The sequence below is a fragment of the Condylura cristata genome, unplaced genomic scaffold (assembly GCF_000260355.1).
Source record: "Condylura cristata isolate star-nosed mole 26May11 unplaced genomic scaffold, ConCri1.0 scaffold00024, whole genome shotgun sequence".
Lineage (NCBI taxonomy): Eukaryota > Metazoa > Chordata > Mammalia > Eulipotyphla > Talpidae > Condylura > Condylura cristata.
The window spans coordinates 12,799,306-12,823,312 of NW_004567125.1; the positions used below are offsets into that span (position 1 = coordinate 12,799,306).

General features: G+C 40.5%; 2 protein-coding genes across 3 annotated transcripts in view; both read right to left on the reverse strand.

Annotated features, from left to right (window-relative positions):
- Positions 1–7,765, reverse strand: part of HSD17B7 (hydroxysteroid (17-beta) dehydrogenase 7) — a 17,312-nt gene extending 9,547 nt beyond the window's left edge. Inside the window, exons 1-5 of the mRNA XM_012728857.1 lie at positions 7,646–7,765; positions 5,797–6,000; positions 4,443–4,535; positions 3,038–3,152; positions 1,186–1,380 (exon numbers count right to left, since the gene is read on the reverse strand). Coding sequence (XP_012584311.1) covers positions 1,186–1,380; positions 3,038–3,152; positions 4,443–4,535; positions 5,797–6,000; positions 7,646–7,686 — 648 coding nt within the window. The 5' untranslated portion in view covers positions 7,687–7,765. The remainder of the gene's footprint in view (positions 1–1,185; positions 1,381–3,037; positions 3,153–4,442; positions 4,536–5,796; positions 6,001–7,645) is intronic.
- A 6,718-nt stretch (positions 7,766–14,483) lies between these two features.
- DDR2 (discoidin domain receptor tyrosine kinase 2) overlaps positions 14,484–24,007 on the reverse strand; it is a 125,800-nt gene continuing 116,276 nt past the window's right edge. For both annotated transcript variants that reach the window (XM_012729202.1, XM_004688428.2), the window contains 3 exons: positions 23,699–23,933; positions 21,415–21,564; positions 14,484–17,459 (listed from right to left, as the gene is read on the reverse strand). In XM_012729202.1, coding sequence (XP_012584656.1) covers positions 17,325–17,459; positions 21,415–21,564; positions 23,699–23,933 — 520 coding nt within the window. In that variant the 3' untranslated portion in view covers positions 14,484–17,324. The remainder of the gene's footprint in view (positions 17,460–21,414; positions 21,565–23,698; positions 23,934–24,007) is intronic.

The following is a 24,007-nucleotide window of genomic DNA, read 5'->3' on the forward strand; positions in this document are numbered from 1 at the left end:
AACACCCAATAAAAGACCTGGTCTGGAGGCGAGAAAATAACAAGAATAATGAACAACCACATACCAGAGACATTTTGCGGGGGTGGAGTGGGGAATGGGATCAAAAACGGGGGGGTGGGAAGGGAAGTGCACGGGATTATGGTGATGGCACACGGGTGACTTAGTGATGGGAAACCCGCGGGGATTACAATTGAGATGGAAAAAAAAAATGTAAAAAAGACACCCAAGCCTTCATGGCCTGTGTGCTGGAAGCAAGTGTTTCAGGTAACACCAGAGATATGTGGGTGACTGTCAACCCTATTACATTAGTAAAAAAAAAAAAAAAAAGTAGGATGCTCCAGTCTAACAGTTTACTAGATAGACCACCACCTATCTACTGATGCTTTTCTTCCTGTATCCAGTGTGGTACATAACACAGATCTAATTCCTGAGAGAGGCTTAATTTACCAATAATCCTCTGAAATAAGTCAAGAGACCAGGCTCATCATCACTATGGACCAAAAATCCTTCCCAAAGAAACAATGAAGCTCCAGACCACTGAGACACAGGGATTGACACGAGTTGCCATCTCCTAATAGCCTCCAAACTCAGAACCTCACACAGACAGAGCTCTGGGGTTGCACCAAAGATCACCACTCTTCAGAAGGTTTGTAACTCTCCTATAACATCTGACATGGTCAATCCTGGGAGCACACAGTCAAGTGAGAAAACCCAAGTTACATTCAGACCCAACTGTGCGCCATCATTTTCTAGTTATGTACTCTCTGCATCACTGACACATCACTGACACTGCAAAAGGTGGTGTCTTCATATGAAAAAGGAGCATTCAGCCCTACCTCTGTGGCAGAAAGGTACTAAATGACACATAGACATAGCATAGCAAGTACTTTCAGCTGCTTTCGGTACAGTTAGTTCCGTCACATAATCACTCTTGAAAAATGACAGAAAGATGAATGAACCAAATATACATAAAAGGTCAGGCACTAATGTCTCTGCCCTAACACCTTCATATATATTAACTAACAATCTTACTCCTGTTATATGTATCCTCAGGGCAACCCTGCTCAGGATAATATATCACAGCTTCTAAACTGATAGTTAAGCGTGCTGGCCACGTTACTAGATGTTGACCGTAGTGCTGAAGCCACCACCCTGCTGTTTTCATATCGCTGAGAAAGACCTCACCCGTTGGTTGAAGTTTCTGTTCAAAGCCAAGCTTAGAAGGTCAATAGCATATTTGGAAGAGCTGTAGGGCTCCTGGCCTTTGCTGTGCTGGAAGTCCTCAAGGCTGAAGTTGGACTTCCTTGCATTGCGAGAAGACGTCCAAATGACCCGAGATGGGCTCTCACTGTGACACAGAAGGGTTTCCAGTTCCTGAATCTGAGTGATGAAAAAAAAGCAAAATGGATCAATGCCTGCTGGGAAAGTAGGGTAACAACCATGAAACCACTATATATGTATAGTAGAATTTAACAAGTTTTATTGTCAAAAGGGGACAGTAAAGAGAAATCCATGTTATAGTGAATCAGAATTAGACACGCCAGTGTGAACTCACTTGAACTTAATAAAGTTGTATATAGCTACACATACAAATATTGACAGGTACATAGGTTAGTCTGAACATCTATTTCCTTGCTCTTTTAGTTGCAAACATCTAGAAGCAACTGATTATCTCCATAGCAATGAATGCCCAGGTCTTGATAAAAGAAACTAGAGCTCCTTAGAGATATGGCTGATTCTAGGTTTGAGTCAGCAGACATAGAAGATGAATCTGAAGTATTTGCAGAGTTTTGGCGGGCTCAAAACAAAAACAAAAATGGAAAACCCCAATGATGAGGGTTTGTCATAAATATACAGGATCTAACTAAAAGAGCTCCAATGGTCAAAACTGAAACAATCAGAGCAAATAACATAAAGTACTATTTATAACTCAAAGTAGAAAAAACATATCCATGAATCCATATGAATATAATTTTTCAGCTTCACTGGCATATAATTGATCAATCAATAAACTATTTCATTAAAAAAAATAAATGGAATAGGCAAATTACCCTTGCAGAAAAAAAAAAATCCAAAAATTTATGTAACAAATCCACCAGAGAAGACCCATACTGATTACCCATAGTCTCCTCTTCCCCAAAGAAGAGAGCAAATAAAGGGAGAAGGAAAAGGCATAATTTGATAGTGAAAATACCAAGCAGATGAGGGCTCAATTGAAGTAATCAAAGTTAACATCCACAGTAATGAATAATTTGACAGTGATCTGAAGTGATGAGAAGGGTACTTTACCAATGGGCTTCCTCCCCAAAACACATTACTCTAGTGAACCATGAGGAAAACATCAGACAAGTCCCAATGAAGAGACACATCTACAAAATACCCGAGCTGTAATCCTCAAAATTGTCAAGGTCCTTCGAAAGCATGGAGAAGTCTCACCATCAAGGGAGTTTAAGACTTGATAATTAATGTAATGTGGTAGCTTGATGTCATCCCAGAACTTAGAAAGGACATTTGATATAAATTTGATATAAATTATAAACTTGAGTTTATAATGATGTTCCATATGTTTCACTAGGTGTAACATATGAATCATACTATTGCAGAATGTTAAAAATAGGGAAAACTGGTAAGGATTCTCTGTATTATTATATTTTGCAACAATTCTCAAACATTCTAAAACAAAAAGTTTATGAAAGGAAAATGTGAGAGGAAACCTATACAATGCATGCCTGCAACGAATAAGCCAAATACGGTCAGGCCAAATCATAACACAAGATTAAATCTGGATTCGGCATGTTTCTGATAGATAATACTTGTGCATTCCCTTCTGCTTCTCCAGAGTTGATGTCAAAAGAAAATCAACCAATACTTTAGGGAAGGAATGTTTTCAAAAAGCAGAGTGATCGTTCTACTTAATAGTCAAAGATTTAATGGTAGTCATAAACTTGAGAGTGTAACAAAACAACCCTGTGACAGATTCATGCAGGACCTAGGCCCCCGGTACTGTGTTAGCTTATTATAAGCTCAGTCTTTTTACCAGGATAAAGTGGCCAAAGACGTTAGTTTCAAACGTCTCTTGGAGACCATCTGCAGTGACCTTTTCGCACTGGGTTAACAGTCCTTCCGCAGTGGAGAACACGTGAATCACTTTTCTGAAATGGCAAAAGAAACTGTGAATTAAAAGCATTCTTGAGTGGGCCCTCCCTGGTGGCGCAGCGGGTTAAAGCACTGCACTGAGAATCTAAAGCCACTTCCGCATGAGTTCGATTCCCGCCGGCCCCGGAGGTGACCACATGGTGTGGCAGACCTCTCCTGACCCGCCCGCTGCTCCCCTCAGCAGTGTACTTCGTCGATCTGCCTGTTCTGCTCCCCACTCTGACTCTGGTGAAGCCTCTCACTGCCCCTCCACCTCTGGCCTGTACCCCAGTTCTGTATGTATAAATAAATAAATCTTTTATAAAAAAAAAAAAAGCATTCTTGAGTAAAGAGGTGTTCTCTGCTGCCTTGACTCTGTAAAGGAATAAAAACATCTATTCTTAGTGTGAGCTACCTGAGTATTAATTAAGATGCAAAAATGTTTCCATACCCCCAATCCACAGAAGTCTTACATACCTAAGAGTTCACACTATCAACATGAACTAGGTGTCTCAGAAGCCTGCTGCTAAAATTCTTTGTGCCAGGACTGCTTCATCAAAAACAAGTTACAGGTGAGCTGCTCTGAAGCAAAAACAGCTATGTCAAGGTGAAAAGGTCAGACCTCGCAGAAGCTAATGTCTAACTGCTGAACAAAGTGGGCTATTTTTCTTTTAAGTGGGTATTCCTCCCCAATACAGTGTTCTCCTATAATCTCCATTTAGTAGATCAAGACCAATGTGGGCTATTGAGTGTGCATTTTAAGAGAAGAAATCAAATGCAGCATTGTTATAAGTAGTACACAGCATGAGAAGAATATACTGAAACACAAAATAAGATTTACTTATTTTTTTTTTAAGATTTATTTTTTATTGTAGGTGTGGGTAAGCATTTTTGGAAGCCACTGTACTGATGTATATTGAGACTTCAGGAAGTTCATTAGTCCTGTGTATTTTCCTAGCCTACTGGTCAGGATCCCTGATTGCAGTTGGGAAACACTTCCAAATTAGCCTTTCTGGGTATTGGGGGCTCACTGACAACTTGTCTAGTTTGGTTGATACATTCAGTAAGACCAAAAACCGACCTGGAACATCCAACCATTTGAAACATCCTGCAGGCCTGACACCATAGCCTTGCAGCCCTTCCCACAAAGTGGAATGCTTTCCTTTCACAACATGGCTGCAACAAAGCCTCCTGGTCTTCAATTTTCTCAACTTCCACATCCCCCCAACTTAATGAACCAAGGGTAGCACTAGGCAGAAAAATAAACACCTTCCTTCTAATTAGTTTATTTAGAAAGTGGAAATTACCTTGAAAAGAGGCTAGAGAAAAGTGCTTTGACATTGAGCTGTGGTTTGGGCATGATCCCTGCATTTAGATATACATAGTCTAATCTCTGAAACCTGCAGGGGAAAAAAAACAAAACAAGATCATCAATTTTCTTTAAGATAACTAGAATAAAGAAGGCCTATAAACACAGAAAACACTTTCTGGACCAAAAAGATGGTAAAGCAAATTAAAGGGACTGCATAACACATCAGAACACTGCTACTTTATTTAGTTTTCTTTTTCTTAAACATTGAGAAATTTTATTTATGCACATCAACAATTCAGTGACAGCAGCTATCACTCTTTCTTATGTCTAACCATTTTTTAACCCATAAAATACTTCATTACTGTTCTCCTGACTCAGGAGCCATGCTTCCTGTGCAGTTTCAAGGACTCAGAGACTCTGAGTTATGGAATAGGACATGTGGGAGCCATGCTTCCTGTGCAGGAGCCATGCTTCCTGTGCAGTTTCAAGGACTCAGAGACTCTGAGTTATGGAATAGGACATGTGGGACCGAAAAAATTCAGTTTTGTAGAAAGATGATACGGTGGAAAATTTTGGGAGCTCAGCAGTAGAGAAGAGAGGAACCACCTCACCGAGGGCTAAGGCTACAATGAGCAGAGCTGAGGTAAAGAAAACCAAATTCTACCTTCACTTTGTCACTTGTGCATTTGGAACAGAGAAATGCATGTGGCATCCAATTCATAGAAAGAAAAAATGCAAAGTATTACTCTTCACTAAGGAGGACTTTGTTTCTATTCCTTTTACCCGCCAAAGAAATAAAACAGATTGTTTCCTAGAGGCCTCAATTTAAAAAATATTTGAAAAGTACGCTGGGGCTCAGCATGAACTAGAGCATGGAATTTCACCTTTCTGGATCATAAATTCCTCTGAGAATTAAAAAGAAAAGAAAAGCGTGCCCTCTGTCCCCAGAAATGTACATGGTGCTCTTATATGCAACTTTGTGCACCCTCTGTAGGAAGTTACACTACTTCCATTAACTCTATTCTGTTACACACTAAATATTCACCAAATGCCTATTAACATGCCTAAGTACAGATGGAAATAACCTTTACTGGCCTGGGAGGGAAAATCCCTGAGAAGAAGGCAAGTTCTAGACCAAACTGACCTTCTTTGGCCCATTACTCATTTCCTCAGTTTTTTCAGTGTCAGTACTTGCCTCCTGGCCTCCTTAGTAGTACTGAGGCCAAGCAGTGACTACACAGATCCTGCACTTGTTTCTTTTTTTTTCCCCCAGGTTTGCCTGTTCTTTCATAATGATTAATCATTATGTTGTGCAGTTACACAAGAAAAGCCCTGTCATCAAACCATACCTTTGCTTAAGCTCCTTGGAAGCCCGGAACACTGAGTGCAAGTTGCTGACATCCACCTGTACAGTGGAGACCTCAGCATTGGGGTAAGCAGCCAACAAAGAGGCTTGGACAGCCTCTGCTTTGCTTATGTTCCTGCATGCCAAGCATAAGTGAAGTTCGTCGTTTTCCTCCAGCAGCCGCTTGCAGAGAGCGAGGCCAACACCACTAAAGACAATCCAGACACAGAACATGATTAACTGAGATGGCATCCCAAAAGGAGCATTTCTTTCTGGTTCTCAAAACCATTCTCTTACCTTGCACTCCAATCAGGAGCAGGGGAAGATAGAAAAGAGCTCAACAAGCATTTCAAAAAGGGGGGCCCCCACCACTGTAATATCACTTGTGTTTCTCTCATTCTGCAAAAGCTCAATGACACAGTAGCTGCACTGCAAGATAAGAGTTGTCCACTAGTATTTCTTTACAAGTAGAGTTTTTCCTGCTAGTCATTTTCACTGTTATTATGTCTCTCGTGAAAATGATTCAATTCATCACCAGGAAATGTTGAAAACTGAATTTGGGGGGCTGTTTATTATGTGCATATTTTACTTTGCTGTCTATATTTCCCAAAGACAAAGACTCTGCTACCTGTTGGTATCACTGCCACTGTCAAGAGCATCAGAAATTCCTGATAAGGAATGGATGAATCTTTCAAGAAGAGGCATCAGTAACATAGCAAGAGGTACAAGTCCCTCTCAACTACTATGATCAAATAACTAACAGAAAGAGAAGAACTCAGCATTATTAAGAGAATAAAAGGAAGAGGAAATATAAGCTGGAGAACAAGAAAACAGGGAGTGAGCCCAAGGCTCTGAAAAACCTAAAGCAGGTGCTCAAACAAAGTCATTTTGTTTGACATCATTTTGTTATAACACTGATGATCAAAAAAGAATTCCAGCAGACGTTGATGGAAAGGACAAAAGATATTATCTGAGGACCTGGTTTCAATCTACCTCAGTTTGCTTAACATCACAGTTTGTGAGAACTTGTCTACAACAAACCTATATTTCAAAAAGAACACTGTGACGACACACAGCGCTGTGGTCAGCAGTCAGATGCAATGAAAAGATGGACAAATAAGTTCTCTTCCATACTTGAGCTGGTTACAGGCAAAGGGTCACCCCCCTTCCCCTATTCCCACCCCAAAGCCTGGCACCACCAGGTATCTGTTGGGCTTTCAATAGAGATTGGAATATATTTATCCTCAATTCTGACGTATTGAAGCAACTTCAACTTAGAAGCAGCGAGTCTTAAAGTCACTCACGACAGGACACACTAGAAAACTGCCAATCACAGACAACTACCACGCTGGCTTAGTTAATGTGAACACGGCCAGATAACTGAAGGTCGATTTATTTTTAATAGACATTGAACATAACTTCTGCTTTAAGCTCTCAAGAACTCCAAATGCCACAGGAAGAAAAATGCTTTGCTTAGTTTCTTCTGCACACGTTGTGCACAGATAAATAACTGGAACACGGTGGCATTAAGGTCAGGATAAAAGTGCCAGGTGCCCTTAGTAAAACGTTAAGAGGTCAAAGGTGAGGAGGAGCAAAAAACACAGGAAAGCGCTCTTTTTCTGCCGTCAAAGAGACACCTATATGTTAGCAGGGCTCTAGCTTTTCTGATTTAAACTCTCGTGTTTACTGAACACTAGGGCCAAGCACCCACCCGCGCGGTAGGGGCGTGAAGAAGAGCGACAGGGAACCGGCCAGAGCCCCCCCTGGATCCCTGTTGACACCGGCAACAGGACTTCTCAGCTTCGACTTTCTGGGGCTTCGGACCCCGGGTTCGCCGTCACGACCGGCCCTACCTGCTCGCCCCAGTGACCAGAACCACTTTCCGCAGAGACATGACGATGATGGACAACCCCGCAGTAGGCCCAACCGCAGCTCCAGCGCTTCAGACCTAAGCAGTCTCAGGGCAAAGGACCCGCCCGGTCCATCCCGCCACAGCCGCGGCCACGCCCACGCCCAGCCCGCCCTCCAATAGGCCCCCGAGGGCACGCCTCCCCTTGCGTCATCAACGCCACGCTCGGTCCTCCAATCGCTAGCGCCTTCCTCCAGCCCTGTGGGAGTCCCGGGAGTGAGGTGAGATAGACCGAGGGGCGGGACGTCGTGACGTAGAAACGCGAGCCAATCCGGACTCTCCTCGCCCCTCCGCGGCGCAGGTGTCCCTGCCCACCCCGGAGCCGGAGACGACCTTGGTGCTAGCGGTTGCTTCCCCGCACCGCACCGATTACTGGGGCTGGCACACACGGGCTCTAAGTCCTGCCTCCTCAGAGCCACACTTCGTTGCAGGCAAGTCTCAGGACTTGCGCATCAGATCTCTTTACTTTGGGGAGAAGGTTTGAGTCTAGGAGTTAAAGTTTGGACGTTATCATTAGTTTTTCGCTCCTTTCTAGATGTGCAGATACTGTTATCACTTTACTACCTAACTTCTGGCTCCAGAGCCCACCCCGACGCCAAATAAAAATAATCTGAGGAAAAGAACTTAATAGGACAGTATGATTTGAGTGCTATAACCTTCCACTTCGATGCTTCTCAAATTCTTGGTAAAGGACAGATTTTGTTTTTCTAAGCCATGCCAGAAGTATACTTTTGGAAGGTACAATAAAAATGAATTGCTAGGAAAAAATGAAATAAAAAGCAAATGGCATACAAGAAACAAACACCACTTTCTTTTGTGTTTCATGTTCAACGAAAATAAGAATATTCTGCCAAACTATTCTAAAATCTCTAATGCTTCTGCCAGGTTTCTTTACTCACCTGTCTAGGTCCAATGCTGCATATTGTGTATCAAGTTCTACTGAACATACTTTAACCTATGCTGTGGCCTCTTTCAAAATTGTAATTATTTATGACCATCATTGAACCTTGAATGATGAGAGACTACCTTCATTTATATTGGGCTTTGAATATCCTAGAGGTTTTGGTTATTTTTGTATCAACTAGTTTAGTGATCAGTTATTTATCTTATACCAGTACAACTAGATTTAAAGAATAATCTGAACACCAGTTTCCTAATCAAAAAGTCTTTATTATTATTTGACTAGAACTCAGTCAGCCCATTATTCCACTTTTAACTCTTAAAGTGACCACAATTTAGCAATACTTTCTGAAATTCCTAAAGTTAATCCCCATATTTAGAATCTAGATCCAGAGCATCCTTTTAAAGTATCTGAACATTCAGAAGTTATGTGGAAAAGGAATATATTAGAGAGTGTACACGGAGTTGTGGTGTTTGTCTATCTTTCCACCATGATGTCCAAGCCAAGTGAGGATATCTTCATCTCAGCTTCCATCCTTCTATTAAAGTTGCTTCTGTGACCTTCAAAGATGGATTGAACTGTTAGAGGAGCCCGAGAGATCAGGAGATCAGAGCTCTGTTAATGACAACAGAGATCAATTTTGTATTTTAAAAATACCACATGCAGAGTACAACTCTAACAGTCATACATACTTTGATTAATAGACAAACATGGCATTTATCAGCCCAAGCTGGTCCTACTGAGTTTGTGTTGTTCATGAGCTATTTTCCTGGATACTAGAAGAACATTTCTTCCTGAAAAACCTACTCCTTAATCAAAGTAGTAATAACTGCAGATCTACAATCGACTGTTTACTATCTAATATATTTACCTCTATCTAAACCTTGTAACCAGTCTTTGCTTTCTTTTTTGGTGGCTGGAACAGTCCTAAGGTGAACATAGCTGAATAAAAGGAACTGTAGCTACACTCCTCCTCCGCATGTCAGAGCATTCTGGATCCTTATAAACCAATCCAGAGCTAATTTATTTCTGTTTTGCAAACCAGGGCAGAAAAACAGTTGCTAATGGCCCTATGTAGCTTTTCTTTAGATATCCTTCATCCATCTTCTCTCAACTCATTATCCATGCAACCCTGGTCCAAAAAAACATTTGAGAATGGGAATTTACTCTCACTAGTAGTAAGAGGTCATATGTTATTTCTGCTGAAGAAATTATTTTTCTATAATAAAGACCAGAGGATAGTATAAGTATGCACATTTCTTTTTCAAAAATAAAGTTATAAATGGAGATAAATTTGTGTGCCTGTCTTCATCATTTAACAAAATATATTCATCCAAGTTGTCAGTTAAAATATAAGAGAAATCTCTGTCCTCAGTCAAAAATTATGTATTTGTACACAGATATAACACATATCTATGTCATGTTACACATGGACACTTGTGGTCACCTGTTCCCACCTTGCAGCTTTGGCAATAGGTGTTGACAATATAATCATAACTCTTTGAACATCTCTGCTCTCCATTTTTTCCTGCTTTGTTCCCAACCTCACTTTCACCACAAATACTTGAACCCCTGACCTTTTGTCCCAGAATCAAACTGGGCATGTAGGGGTCAGAGAAGGCATCCATGAGTCCTCTGGTTACTCATTGAGAGTAGGTGTCAATTCTCTTATCTATCATAGCCATCATATTAAAAAATATAAGTTCGGGCTCTCTCTGGTGGCACAGTGGGTTAAAGCACCACATTATGAAGCTCACCAAAGCCACTGCAGCACGAGTTCAATACCCGGCGAGGGAGCTTATTCTTTAGAGACCAGGTAAGAAGTATATTGTCATGATTGTTTTATCCTAATCTTCATTATAAAACCTGAATGTTCTTGTTTATATTCTGCTTAGTCATAGTTTATGTTTTGTTTTTGTTTTGCTTTTTGTATGCATGAGCACTGTTGAGCAAACCATATTGGGATTTCTGTATATCAAGACAACTTTGTAAAGTCAGCAATAAAGGGTCCCAATTACTTTGGGGCTACATCCCCTAGAACTGAACTAACATGAATTTAAAAAACCCCAGGCTCTGGTATGCTTGGGTACACCAGAGTCCACAATGCTTTTCTTCCAATGAACAGTCAATGAAGATGCTAAAGATGTGGGCAAATAATCCTGTCGGATGTCCTGAGAATATAAGGTCCACACCACATAACTTCTGCTCTGTCCTCACACCCCTTCTCTTCTCTCCAAAAGATGTGAAGATGTAAAGAGTAAGAGCAACAATGCTCAGAGCTGGTGTTACTTACACACAAAGAAAGATCCATCAGTAGCTTATTTCTTTAATCATTGTTATTTACAATTATCATCTGACAGACTTACAGAGAATAAATAAAGAAAAGAAAATATACAATTGGTACTCGTTTCTTTTTCTAATACAGAGAACTTTTATGTCTTCTATTTTGGAATGCTATGATAGGTGTACGCAGAAATTAAATCAGTTTTCTATTTACCCCTTGACAAGACACATCATCCTCCAAAGCCTGCAGAATGAGGCCCCACTGTTTCTTCTACTTGGGGGGAGTGTGCACATTGCTTCAGAAATTCAATCCTCACAAAGAACTATCAAACGAGAGGGTAGAACAACAGGGTATTGTGACTAGAAAAGGACATAGATTCATAGGCTAGGTTACAAACTCTTGAAGTGTTTAGAGAAGTCCTCCAAACTCAATAATTTCCAAGCCTCTTATAAAGAAAACAGTTTTTCACTCAAAGTGAGTGTGCTTTTCCTATGCATATTTTTCCTTTATATGTAACTGTTAATGTGGCTAGGCAGGCTATCCTCCTTCAGAGGCCCGTAAAGTTATTGACTGGTGTCTGCAGGAGAAACGTAAACGTAGGTTCAAATAGGCTGGGTTTGTGGTCAGAATCTGATTCTTATTCTTCCAGGTATTGCTATCTAAGTACCTCAAAGAGTCAGGTATTTCCATAGTTGACTTCACAATCAGAAAATATGTAAATGGAGGATATACAGTTTGGCACTTTTTTCTCTTTTCTCAGTTGAAAATACTGCCTTTACATTTTATAAGCAAAGCAATTCTCCCTAAATCCACCCCAGGAATTGCCTGCCAACCCTTGAATGAGGCTTTCTAGCTCTTATTCACTCAGATAACATATAGCAAATGTTTATTACATGCTCACTCTGTGAGAGGAGTTGCAAGGGACCTGGGCTGTGCAGCATGAACACAGCTCTGACATTGTAACCTGTAAAAAGGGCAGCTTAAAAATGCCACCCCAAATCTCAAAGCTGTAAATTAACAAAAATGGAGTTTCACCTCCCCAGGTTTTGGTTGTGTCTGCGTTAAATATGGTCCAATCTGGTTGTTACTCTATTTAAAGATAAGTACTTCTGAATGAAACTTCTCTACAACTAATCTACAACTCTAACTCACTCATAGAAAGTACAGGAACCATCTAGAATTTTTTCTGCTCAACCATCTAGCCAACAAGCTATGACAGCTGTCTAATTGTCTTTTGTGTTGCTTATTCCTCTTTGGATTCTTGGAATTGTCCAGATTCTACAAAAACAAACTAGTCAGAAAATGTAGACATTACCTGCACAGGATACTGCTCATTAATAAAGGAACGTATTCATTTGTTTTCTTTAGAATCTGACAGGGTAGTATCCAGAGTGTGTCTTTTTCCTTTTGCATCCAAGTAAGGCCAAGTTACAAATCAGGCTTAGAAAATCCAAAAACTATATGAGTAACCATTAAAACTTGTGAAATCTGAGTAATTGGTGGTTGAGTTAATCTTATTAACACGATGTTCATTTTCTGAGTTTGAAAATGGACTACAGTTACTCTATCAGTGAGGGAAAGTCTGGGTAAGTGGTAAAGCTACTCTGTATTAGTGTTGCAACTTCTTGTGAATCTTAAATTACTTCAAAATAACAATTTAGAAAAAGGATACAGCAACAGCAGAATGACCCCTTCTGTCTACCACCAAACAATGAATCTAATTGTAGCAGTCAACTCCAAAAGCCAGAAATGAAGTCACCATTAACCATTCTCTTCTCTTCCTATCAATTCAGCATTGCCAAATGGAAAACAGATTCCTGTGTTTATAAAAATGGCCTATTTCCATACAAAAGGATTTTCCAGTAGATATCTGGATACACAACGTCTAGCAACACTTAGAGACCAGATGGTCAGATGTCAGAGGTCCCACTGAAAACACCAACAGCGCAAAAGTTCCAGGTCTATAATTTAGGGACAAGGATTGACTAGCCATATCTTGGGAGTAATTTAAATCTTAACTGATTTTCTTCTCCTTTTTTGTAGTTTTGGGCAAACCAGATGCTGTTCTGTTTTAGGATGCTTCCTTGGAGCATCTTCATCTCTTCCCACTTTCAGACATTTCCCCTTCTCTGTTCTGCTTTACTCAAAACACATGGCTTTACTCCACATCATAGCTTTCTTGAGAGAAGCCTGGAGGAGACCAGAAGGACACATGGCTTCAACATGGCTTGTACCTCATTGTGCAGGCATCAAATGAGATTCAACTTATCTAACTGAAGCCTCGTGTTTCATTGTCCCCCCGTAACCTTCCTAGGCTTAGCAATGATGGGCATTATGTGAAATGGATTTCATTAACAGAACCGAGAGCAGGAACACCGAGATGCGAGAATCACCATAAAGTTTTCATCTCTTGGTGTCATTCCAAAGAAGCACTCAGAAAAACAAGTCTAGTTCAGGCACAGTTGCTTCCTTACCACCATAAATGCCTCTTGCTTATGTGGGTGACACAAAGTGCAGCTTGCCTCCTTCTCCCACTGCCTCAGAAATGAAAAGTTCATTCCCTGATGGCTGCTGTGTTCTTGTATGAGCCACTTGCCCTTTCTAAAAACTTGGAAAAGTCTCCTTCCCTTTCACACCCTGCACCTGAACTTTCATTTTTGATTAGTGTTTTCATCATCTTTATCATCCAGAATGTCTTTTCTCCTTACCTATGCATCCTTTATCTTCAACACACTTACTTTTCCCACCCTTTTTCACATCCTTCCTCAGAGATCTGTGATCATCTTTTGGAAAGCAGCCTCAGCAGCTCTTCCTGTGGACCTTGCTGGCTTTGACCATATCACTGTCCATTTACCATCACCCTCTTTTTATGCAACCTCTTTTTCAGACCCCCTTCCCATCACTCAATCACCTGCTCATGCATTTCTTCTTCTCTCATTGTCCTCCATAAAACACTCTGTGCTACAGAGTCTTATGCACTTGCAAGTGACCTTTCACAGTAGTAAAACCAAATGCCCCCTGGGGGGCTCTTTCCACCCCAGATCTTTCCTGAGCACTCATGTGTCTGGGGAGCAGCTCATCAGATTCAGACCTAGCTATCAGCACCAAGCAGACTGAAATAAATTTAAATCTAATCACCATAAACACAATCTGGCCATAAAGTTTTTCACAAATATCATGAACAAAATAGCTTGCAACAAAGGTAACAAGGGCCCATGGTTTCTAATTATCTTTCTATCTCCATTTCTAAATATGTGCTAACTTCATTCTTCCAATTTAGTTTTGAGCAACTTTTAAATTCTATGTACTAAGTCTTGGCCAGGACACTGTTGGGTCTCTTGGATTTGTGATGTTAAACTCTGTGTATCTGACTAGGCTAACAGTTAAGGTGTGTCTGTAATGCAGACATCTCAATGCCAGAAGATGGAGTCTTCCTCTTCCCAGAAAAGTCACTGTCTCAGATATGACATACTTGACAGCCACCTGAAACAGATTACTTCTATGACACAAGGCCCAGAAAATCCAGACTACTCAGGTCTTTTTAAAATATAATTATATATATATATATATATATATAATTAAATGAAGTGCATTGAGGCAGAATTGTAAAAAGAAATAAGGCAAAGGGAAGGGGATGGTTTTTATTTTCTCTTGTCCTGTAAGTCATGGATGTAGCCCAACAGACTGTGTGTAGAACAGACTGCGGGAACCAGTTTCAAGTCCCTTCTTTATGATTAAGGTTATGTGTTCTCTTGACTGGGGCATTCAATTCCCAGAATAAACATTATTTCTGGGTGTGTCTGTTAAGCTATTTCCAGATGAGATTTAAGATTTGAAGTTGTGGATGAGTCAAGCAGATTGACCCCACCATACAGATGATATCACCCAATATGTTGAGTCTGGATGGAAGAAAAAGAGGAGGGAATTAGGTCTCTATATGACTGCTTGAACAGGAGGCCAGGGGTCTTGGAACTTACGTCATCCACCCTCCAGTTTTCCTGGGTCTCCAGCTTGCAGATGGAAGATTATGGGTCTTCTAGGCCTCCACAAACATGTGAGTCATTCCTTATATACTGATATTAAATCATGTAAGTATATGGATTATGAGTATATCTGGGAACAATGCATATATATGTATCGATATACACACATATATATACACACATGCACACACACTATTGGTTCTGTTTTTCTGGAAAACTCTGAATAATAAACGAAGCTGGCATTGATGTAGAAAGAAGAGTGTAGTGGGTAAGCTGTTGCTAGTAGTTCTCTTGTTGATGAAATTGTCTTGGTTTAGGGTCCCAAGTTATAAGAGAACATGTCTGGTGCTGCACATATCAAATAAGAGAATGTATGTGCAATCGCTTGGTAAATGTGAAAGCACTGTACAAGTAGCAAGTCTTCCTATTACTCGAGTATAGCTACCTTACTGCATGATCTATTTTACTGACTACAATTTTTAGAGCAGATGACCACATCATTGAATCCCCATTAATCATAGATCCAATTATCCAAAGAGCAGGGAACATCGAAGAACTGGAAGAGGCTTCAAGACTAACTAATCCAATTTTCTCACTTAATAGATAATGAAACAAAAGCCCAGCCAGGAAAACTCATTTCTGCAAGATGGCACACTTGGCTTGAGGCAGAAACAGGGTTGGAGATCCCAAATCCATGCGCTCTTAGCTCCCAAACCAAAGATCTCTCCAATGTCAGTCCTGGGAAAGCCAGGTTCTCAGGGCCCCTATAGCAGATGGCCTTTGCTAGGGGAAGAGGCCCATGAAATGAGACCTGGGGGTTGGGATTTGTACTCAGTCAAGTGAAGATGCTGAAGGTTGGATGGGGGAAATTCTCAAGTTCCCAAGAGACTGTCTGAAGTGGACTCGGTGAGGGAACAGAAGCCCAACACAGGCTCTTTCTTCTCAGTTTAGGAAGCTTAATCTTTTTTTTTTTTTTTTTCCTGTTTCTCCTCAGAAACAGAAACTGAGGATTTGCGCAGTGTGGAGCTCAGGGTCCACCTTGTGGGAAAACTCTGCCTGCAGTTTCCATCAATTCTGAAAACAGAGCTTCATTCTTTCTCTTCTCTTGTTCACACAAGTCCAGGAGAAGGGTGTGTCTACAAAGCAGTAGAGTAGGCAGCGTCTGCATTATGCTTGCCTGTGCCTCTCTGGGGTCAAGGCCAGGGTGAGGAGAACATTCAGTATCCTATATAGCCATATAGCTCGTGTATAACAGCTCATGTCCTTTTGCTCAGTTCTTTAGCATGTATCTGCATCTCTGAAGAGGTCACTGAAGTGCTAAGAGACTTCTTGCCTCTGGAGGCAGGCAGCCTATATGCTGCTTGTAACTATGCTATTCCTAATAAGGCATTCAACCTCCTTGTTACTTCCCTTCACTCATCAACCCTTCAGGAACATCAAAACAGCTCTATTCCTTATTGTATCTGCCCTTCAGATGTCACACCTCAGAAATTCAACCCCCAGCCCACAGGTCCCAAAGGCAATTCAGATCAAAAGACCAAAACCCCACAATTTACTACTGATTCAAACAGGTTCTTATAAAACACACATCCGAAAATATTGCCATAACCAGATTTTCACTGAAATACACATCCAAACAGGATAAAAAGGAGGTCCCCTTGCAGAAATCATAAATGATAGCACACCTTGCCCATCCTCCTCTGACCACTTTTCCTATGCCTGTGCTCTATTCAAGAATCCTTCCATGCATGAGCTATTTTTATTTGCAAATGGCAATTCTTCTTCCTGTAGCCTTATAGTAGATATTTTTCATGTTTTCCATGAGATAAACATCACCTCTGACCCTGGTCCATGAGTAATCTAAACACCCATTTGAAGAAACTGGTATTTTTCAAAACATTGACAAGAGAAGGAAATACAGAGAGTATCACATGCCCAGAGGTCAGGTCAAGTAAGGAAGCTAAGCCACCTGTGACTAGTACTATCATTGTTACCACTTTCTCCGCATGTACCAAGTATTTTACCTGAACATAATTTTGTTTCCGAGCATACTAGTATTCTTCAAGTTTTTCCTTCTGAATTTTTTTTTCAAAGGTGACATGGAAAAATATTGCAGCATCTGCACATTTATAAACACATGCACAACCTTTATCAATTATCTCAATTTGTTAGCCTTTGTTATCCAACACTTCGGTACATCAAGTAAAACTTCTTTGCTAGATTTCATCTGCCCTAGGATTTTTTTCTTTTAGTTATTTAATGTAAAAAACAAAAGAGTATATACTGGCTGGGTGTTGAGAGTGGAGGGGTGGAGGGAGAGGAGGGACAGAGAGAGATAAAGCGACAAGCCTCCGCCTCTCAGGTCCATGAATGTCCAGCTGGAGTGACAGGTGTGGGTAAGTGGTAGGTGCTGTGGGAGGCCTGGGCCACCAGAATGTCGCAGGCACTGATGGCGTCACTCATCCCCTTGTTGAAGGAGCAGAAGGTGGATTTCCTGGAACGAGGGACGATGCTTGGTGTCTCTTCTCCAGCAACTGAGCATCAGCTTATACACAGAGTCAGGGCAAATGGCAGGCTGGGGAAGGTAAGTCTTTGGAAACAAAAATGAACAAAAATGAGTTTAGAAGAGTGGGCGAAAGGAAGAGGAACCACTTCATAGCTTGATTTCCCCCTCCTTACTCTCTTGCACTGGTAAGTGCAATCGGTGTGGAGTCTATACTTCCTACTCACAAGAATTCAAAATCCTATCAGCCCCTTTCCCAGAGTCCAGTCTAATTTTCTGCAACAGGATTTCCTCATTTTTACCATCACATAAAAGAAGAAACCCAAGTGGAAAGAAGTCTCAGGCTGGAAAGCAGGTGGTTAGAACACCCACTATGTGGGTATGGCCCTTGTGGAGGTTCATGCTGACGGAATCTCTTGTCAGGGTCAGAAAAGTTATCAGTGGCCTCCACTCTGTGACTGGAAGGACTTTAGTAAGATTCAGAACCTTGGATGCAAGATGTACCCATTCACCCCTAACTACAGTGTGCTCTATGTCCCCTACCGAATGCTGGATTCAAGTGTATTTCTGCTTCGTTCCCAACATATGTGCGCTTACCCTCCCTGCAGCCATGCCCTGAACTCCAGCCTGAGCTGCATTCTGCGCTCACCCCAAAACACCCAGTAACTATCTCTGCCAGGGACAAGATGCCACTCGAGTGACTCCCACGTCATCTGCTCCTCCGTGCTGTCATCTCCTTACTTATGTTTTTAAGTATCTGGGTATAATTATACAGAAATGTCCCAAGTTCCTTGAACCTGAGTCCAGCATCTGCAGCTGATCATTCCTTCACTACTCCCCCCTGCCCTGCCTTCTCCCAACACCAGTCTCTATCATGCATCTTAGGACAGGTGCTTTCCCTACACAGGATGCTTCTTCTCTCTGCCAAACAATTCTTAGCTACCAAGTAAAATACAAGTAACTCTTACTTCTGTTGACTATCAGAAAGAGATCTGACAAGCCTTAAGTTGGTGTTAAAAATGACTATAGTTAGAAAATACCAAGCGCTTAAAAGGAAGTTGTTTTTTGTTTTTTTTTTTATAAATAAGGAAACAGGTTAACAGGCATTCTCATATACTATGATGAAACTTAAATCTCTTAAGCCTTTCCTGTGGTGTTTGCTATAAATTTAGAAAAAAAAAATTACCTGGTTTGAGTCAACAAAATTCAATAAATTTGAAAAATAAATAATTTTAATCATTAGGGTTTCCCTTTTCAGAATCATATAAACTTGGACAGTAATTAAAGTTATGATTCATAAAATTTTTTACTGTACTTGTAGAATTTTATTACCTATGGCAATTTTAAATGAAATAAAATTTAAATTGCATTTAATTTTTAGTTATTTTATTCTACTTAAACCAGGAACTCTCAAAAAGTACTATTTGAGAACTCTTCACATTTTGTAAAGACGAGTTCAATGAAAAATCCTAAAATATATGTTCTAATTACTGGCACTACTACTAGAGACTTCCAAGACATTTTCAGTTGAATACAGTTTAAGATTTGCCTAAGCTATAAAGCTCTAAGTATGAAATTCTTCCTTGAACTCACTGCTGTAAAGTCTTCTTTACATTTTGTTGCCACACTCAGTAAGTTGGTGTGACTAGCTACATCATTCAAAAATCAGCCAGATGACACAAGTGTAATCTGGTGGCTTTAGAAATCACCTATCAGCTGAGAGCACTGAGCGCCTTTTAGCCCTATAGTCAAACTTGGGAAATCTGAATACTAAATTTTAAGTAGCTAAACTTTGTAAAGTTTAAAGTTAAATAAATATGTAATGAGTTCTCTTAAGTTTGTGTGTATAAATTTAATTTTAATTATTTAAAAACTTCAACTAATGCTAGTAGGTGCTAAGTTTACACTGCATATATAAAGGTAGTATTTGGTTTTGACCTTGGTTTCTGTCAAATATTTTACTTGGTAGTTAGTTACAATATATTTGGTTTACCACTAGTGTTTAGTGAAGGTAAAAATGGAATATTTTCACCTGAGTCTTTAAAAAGAAGTAAGAAAAATAAATTCCTGGAGAGTAGAACTTCCATTAAGTGATTAAAGAAAAAAAAAAAAACAAACACAGATCTCCCTGGTTGCCTAGGGGTTAAATAGCAAGCAACGCTATCACCTCTATGGCCTGAGTTCGAACCTTAGTCAGGGAGTGACCCACATGGCACAGGGGACCTTTCCTCTCTTGCCCGCTGCTCCCCTCAGCAGTGTTTTTCAGTAGATCCACCTGTTCTGCTCCCTGCTCTGTCTCTGGTGAATCCTCCCACCACTCCCCACCTGGGCCTACAGCCAGCTCCAATACCAAAAAAAAAAAAAAAAGAAAAAAGATTATTCATACTTTTAGAAACAATTTAAAAAAAGTGTTTCCTTGTGAAATTAGTGAAATTAAATGATGTAACATTTGCATAATTAATGTGGAACATTTTGTTGCTAAGTAAAATTTGTATAACATCAAGAATTTTTTTTAAAGATTTATTTATTTGTTCATACAGAACTGGGGTACAGGCCAGAGGCTCAGGGGTGGTGAGAGGCTTCACCAGAGACAGAGTGGAGAGCAGAACAGGCAGATCTACGAAGTACACTGCTGAGGGGAGCAGCGGGCCAGTTAGGAGAGGTCTGCCACGCCACATGGTCACCTCCAGGGCAGGCGGGAATCGAACTCCTGCAGAAGTGGCTTTAGCTTCTCAGTGCAGTGCTTTAACCCGCTGTGCCACCAGGGAGGGCCAACATCAAGAATATTTTTAATGCAAAAGAGATAGGGAAAGGGCAGAATAAATCTTTCTTTTGCTGAATATTTACTCCAATTTTGCCTTACGTAAGCTCTTTTGTCCTGGAGGATTTCAGCCACTGAATATTAAGTCAAAGGAAAGTAAACAGGTCAAAAATAGCTCTTCCATTACCTCTAACTCCAGGGCACAGTGCAATTAGAACCATTGTTGTCATGGCTAACATTACATTTTCCAACTGAACACACCACTTTCAACTGCCCACGGACTTCCAATAGGTCAGTAGGGTGGCCATTCAGAAGAAAAAACCTTTTCCTTGGTCTACCCACTTACCTCAGACATATAGGAGCAAATCAGCCTTTTGTAATAGTGACAAAGTAATTCTCTCATGACCCAGAGATATAACATAGTTCTCCTTGTAACAAAAATAACTTCAGAATATCAAGATAAAATTAAATTCCAGGATGCCCGACCTTATTTCCACCCTATACATTGCATTATCTCCAGCTATTTCCTTACCTTCTGCTTGTATGGATCTATTAAGTCATGGAGGAGCCATCTTTTAGTTCCTGCAAGAGCCTCCTCCCTCTCCCCTGTTGTTACCATTTCGTTGCCTGCACTGCTGCTCTCCAAGGGGGTGGCCAGTGGCCAGGCTCTCTTGGGCCATGCTGGGGTGCTACCACCAGCAAGTTGTAAATCCTACATCTCACAGGAACTTTAAAAACTGAGCCACCCAAAGAAATCCAGGAATACCTTGGCTGGGAACTGGAACACTTGTCAAGCTGGAAACCCAATTTTTCCTGAGTCCTGGGAGGCCACTGCAGTCGGCACAGGGGGCCTCCAGAGTGGCCAGTCCAGGATACGCCTAGTCCTCTGCAGACTGTAGCAACATTGCTAACTAATGTTTTAACAAACACCAATAAATCATGTGTTCACTTTTAAGTAGATGTCTCTGTTCTTATCATTTTCCACCAGGAAGACAAACCCCAGAGTCTAGACCAGGAACATAGTGAACATGTGAGCAAGCTTTTCCCCCGGCATCTCTGAAGTGGGGACGAGGATAGGGGGATCCAATGTGATCCCTTCTCCTCCAACGAACATAGGTTGACATGTGTGTACACTGACTTCTGGACAAGACCTGGGCCTTTCACATACCAGGGGACTCCCACCCTGGGAGCCCATCTTCCAGATCTGGCCTATTTTACTACATCAGAACTTTACTTCTCTGTCCTTCATGAGCATTTGAGTCCAAGTCTAACAGTTCTCACCTGCCTCCCTTGGTCTCGGAAGAACTCTCCGGTATTCTCGATGACCTGTTCATCCGACAACTGGGAGTAGGGCTGCTCCTGGCAAAAGGTGAACGTCTCCCAAAGGGTGACCCCAAAGGCCCACACATCACTTGCTGTAGTGAATTTGCCCTGTGTGAGTAAGGAATGAAGAGATGATTAGAATAACCTATGTACAACAAGAGAAAGTTACCATTTCATCACCTGGAGTCATTTCATCTCTTTCCTAGTGCTGGGAGTGCTGAAGCTGTGAGGAATGCAAGGAGGATCTAGAAGCTACCATGTTAGTTGTTTGACACCAGGCTTTAGGCCGTTTCCTCATCCTCACAATCAGTGTGTCAGTCTACTTCTCTTGGAGATGAGTGCCAGAGCTAAATGAGAAAGTCCTAGTCAACTGTCCCACTGAGTGTTCCATGATCAGGCTTTAGGATGTAGGGTGCCCTTGGGCTAATGCCCATGAAAAGGAGAAAGCAGCATGGAAATTAGTATTGGTTGCTTTCACACTAGAAAGAGGAATCTTGTTTAAGGATCTGGAGTGAAGCCAGAATTCTTACTTCCCAGTGTTTTGATAGTCACGGTCTTAAAAGATGAATTTTAACAAGTGACAATAATAAGATTCACATGCAGTCAGCAAGCATTAGATAAATTCACATTTTTCAATATTCAACAAATTCAAAACCAACAAGTAAAGGATAGTATTTATTCTTCTTTTCATATTAGAAAAGTGGGACAAGAGAGAGTCATTCAATTCTCTTAGTTAATAAGCTATCAGAGATTGAAAAACTAAGATTCAGACTATGAACCTCTGAGTCTCAGTCTAATAATCTTCTAAGTACCATGCAATACCTTGCAATGCTTAGCAGACACATTAGAAGTGGGTCAAATATATAATTCACCCATGAAGATGATTCAAAAATCTGTATAAGGATTTATATGAACTGTTATGTGTTGCAGCATCATTCATAATAGCAATAAATTGGAAAGTGCTTAAATATTCAATTATGGAGACTTTAATATTGAAATTATACTCTGCAGCCAATTATGCTTCTAAAAATATTTAACTACAGGGGAAATGCAAATTATAGAGAATTATATATGCAGACTATTACCCCAATTATGTAATATATAATATACACATATAGAATGCATACATTCTATAAATAGTTATGTACACAGAAATAAATCGATATATAGAAAAAATCCTCAAAGGAAATATATGAAAAATTAATAGTGGCTGTCTTGATGAGGGGAAGGAGAGAGTTTTATGTGTTTTTCTTTTTTCAAAATTAATTTGTGAATCCTGTGCAGATGTGAACAAGAAATAAACAGATTAACTATGAGTGAACAAAACAAGGTTGCTTTTGGACTTTTCTCTACAATATTAAATAACAAAAGATAAAAACATATGTGCACAGCATTGTAGAAATTTAAGTTTATAGTTGAATATTTCTATAAATCTAAGGGTCATTGGGGGGGGGGGAACATTCACTCATGGTCCAAAACACCAGGAGTTGAATAAAAATTACAGGATAGGATATGATGAATTTAAAATAAAAAGTGAGTGGTAACAATTATTAAAACAAAAATACAGGAAAAAAATCTGTAAGAAATTAAGTCTTTATAAAATAATAAAGTATTAACATAGTTATTAATATATAAGAAAATATTTGTGTGGTAACATCTTTTTAATAACTTTAAAGTATCCTAATGAAGACCAGTCAGTAAGTAGAAAAGATCAAGAGAAACTTTCCCCTCAAATTTTCTATAGTCATACTATATTTTGTCATCAGAAATAAGCAAGTGTTTTGTTTTATTTTTTTAAAAAGATTTATTTCTTTACACATACAAGAACTGGGGTGTAGGTTAGAGGTGCAGAGGTGAGTGGTTTCACCATAGACAGTGGGGAGAAGAAAAGGTAGGCTGATGGAATACACTGCTGAGGGGAGCAGCAGGTAGACAGGAGAAGTCTGCTGCGCCATGTGGGTCAGCTCTCTGGCCAGGGATGGAACTCGTGCTGCAGTGGCTGCGGATAGCTTTATGGTACTGTGCTTTAACTTGCTGCACCATCAGGGAGGGCCCAGAAATAAGCAAGTGTTTAAAAATAATTATTTGTATGAAAACAAAACCATTTGAAATCAGATAAAATGGCACAATTCACTGTCTGCTTCCTGCTCTCTCGAGTTTGTCCCTAGTTACCAGTCCTGGCTGGTCCCCACCCCACCCCCTGCACTTGCTAGGGTGAGGCTTAACAATGCTGGGAACTCACCAGCAAGATGCTTTCCCAAGACATCCAGCGAATGGGGAGCACTGCCCGGCCCTGGATCCGGTAGTAGTCTCCACTGTACAGGTTTCTGCTCATCCCAAAGTCAGCTATCTTAATGGTGTAGTTCTTTCCCACTAAGCAGTTTCGTGTGGCCAGATCTCGGTGGACAAAATTCAGAGAGGAAAGGTACTTCATGCCAGAGGCAATCTGAGTAGCCATGAACTTCAAGTTGACATAACTGAGGAAATATGTAAAAAAAAAAAAAAGAGAAAACCAGAGAAAGTAGCTTATGGATAGAGGAAGCTGTGAAAG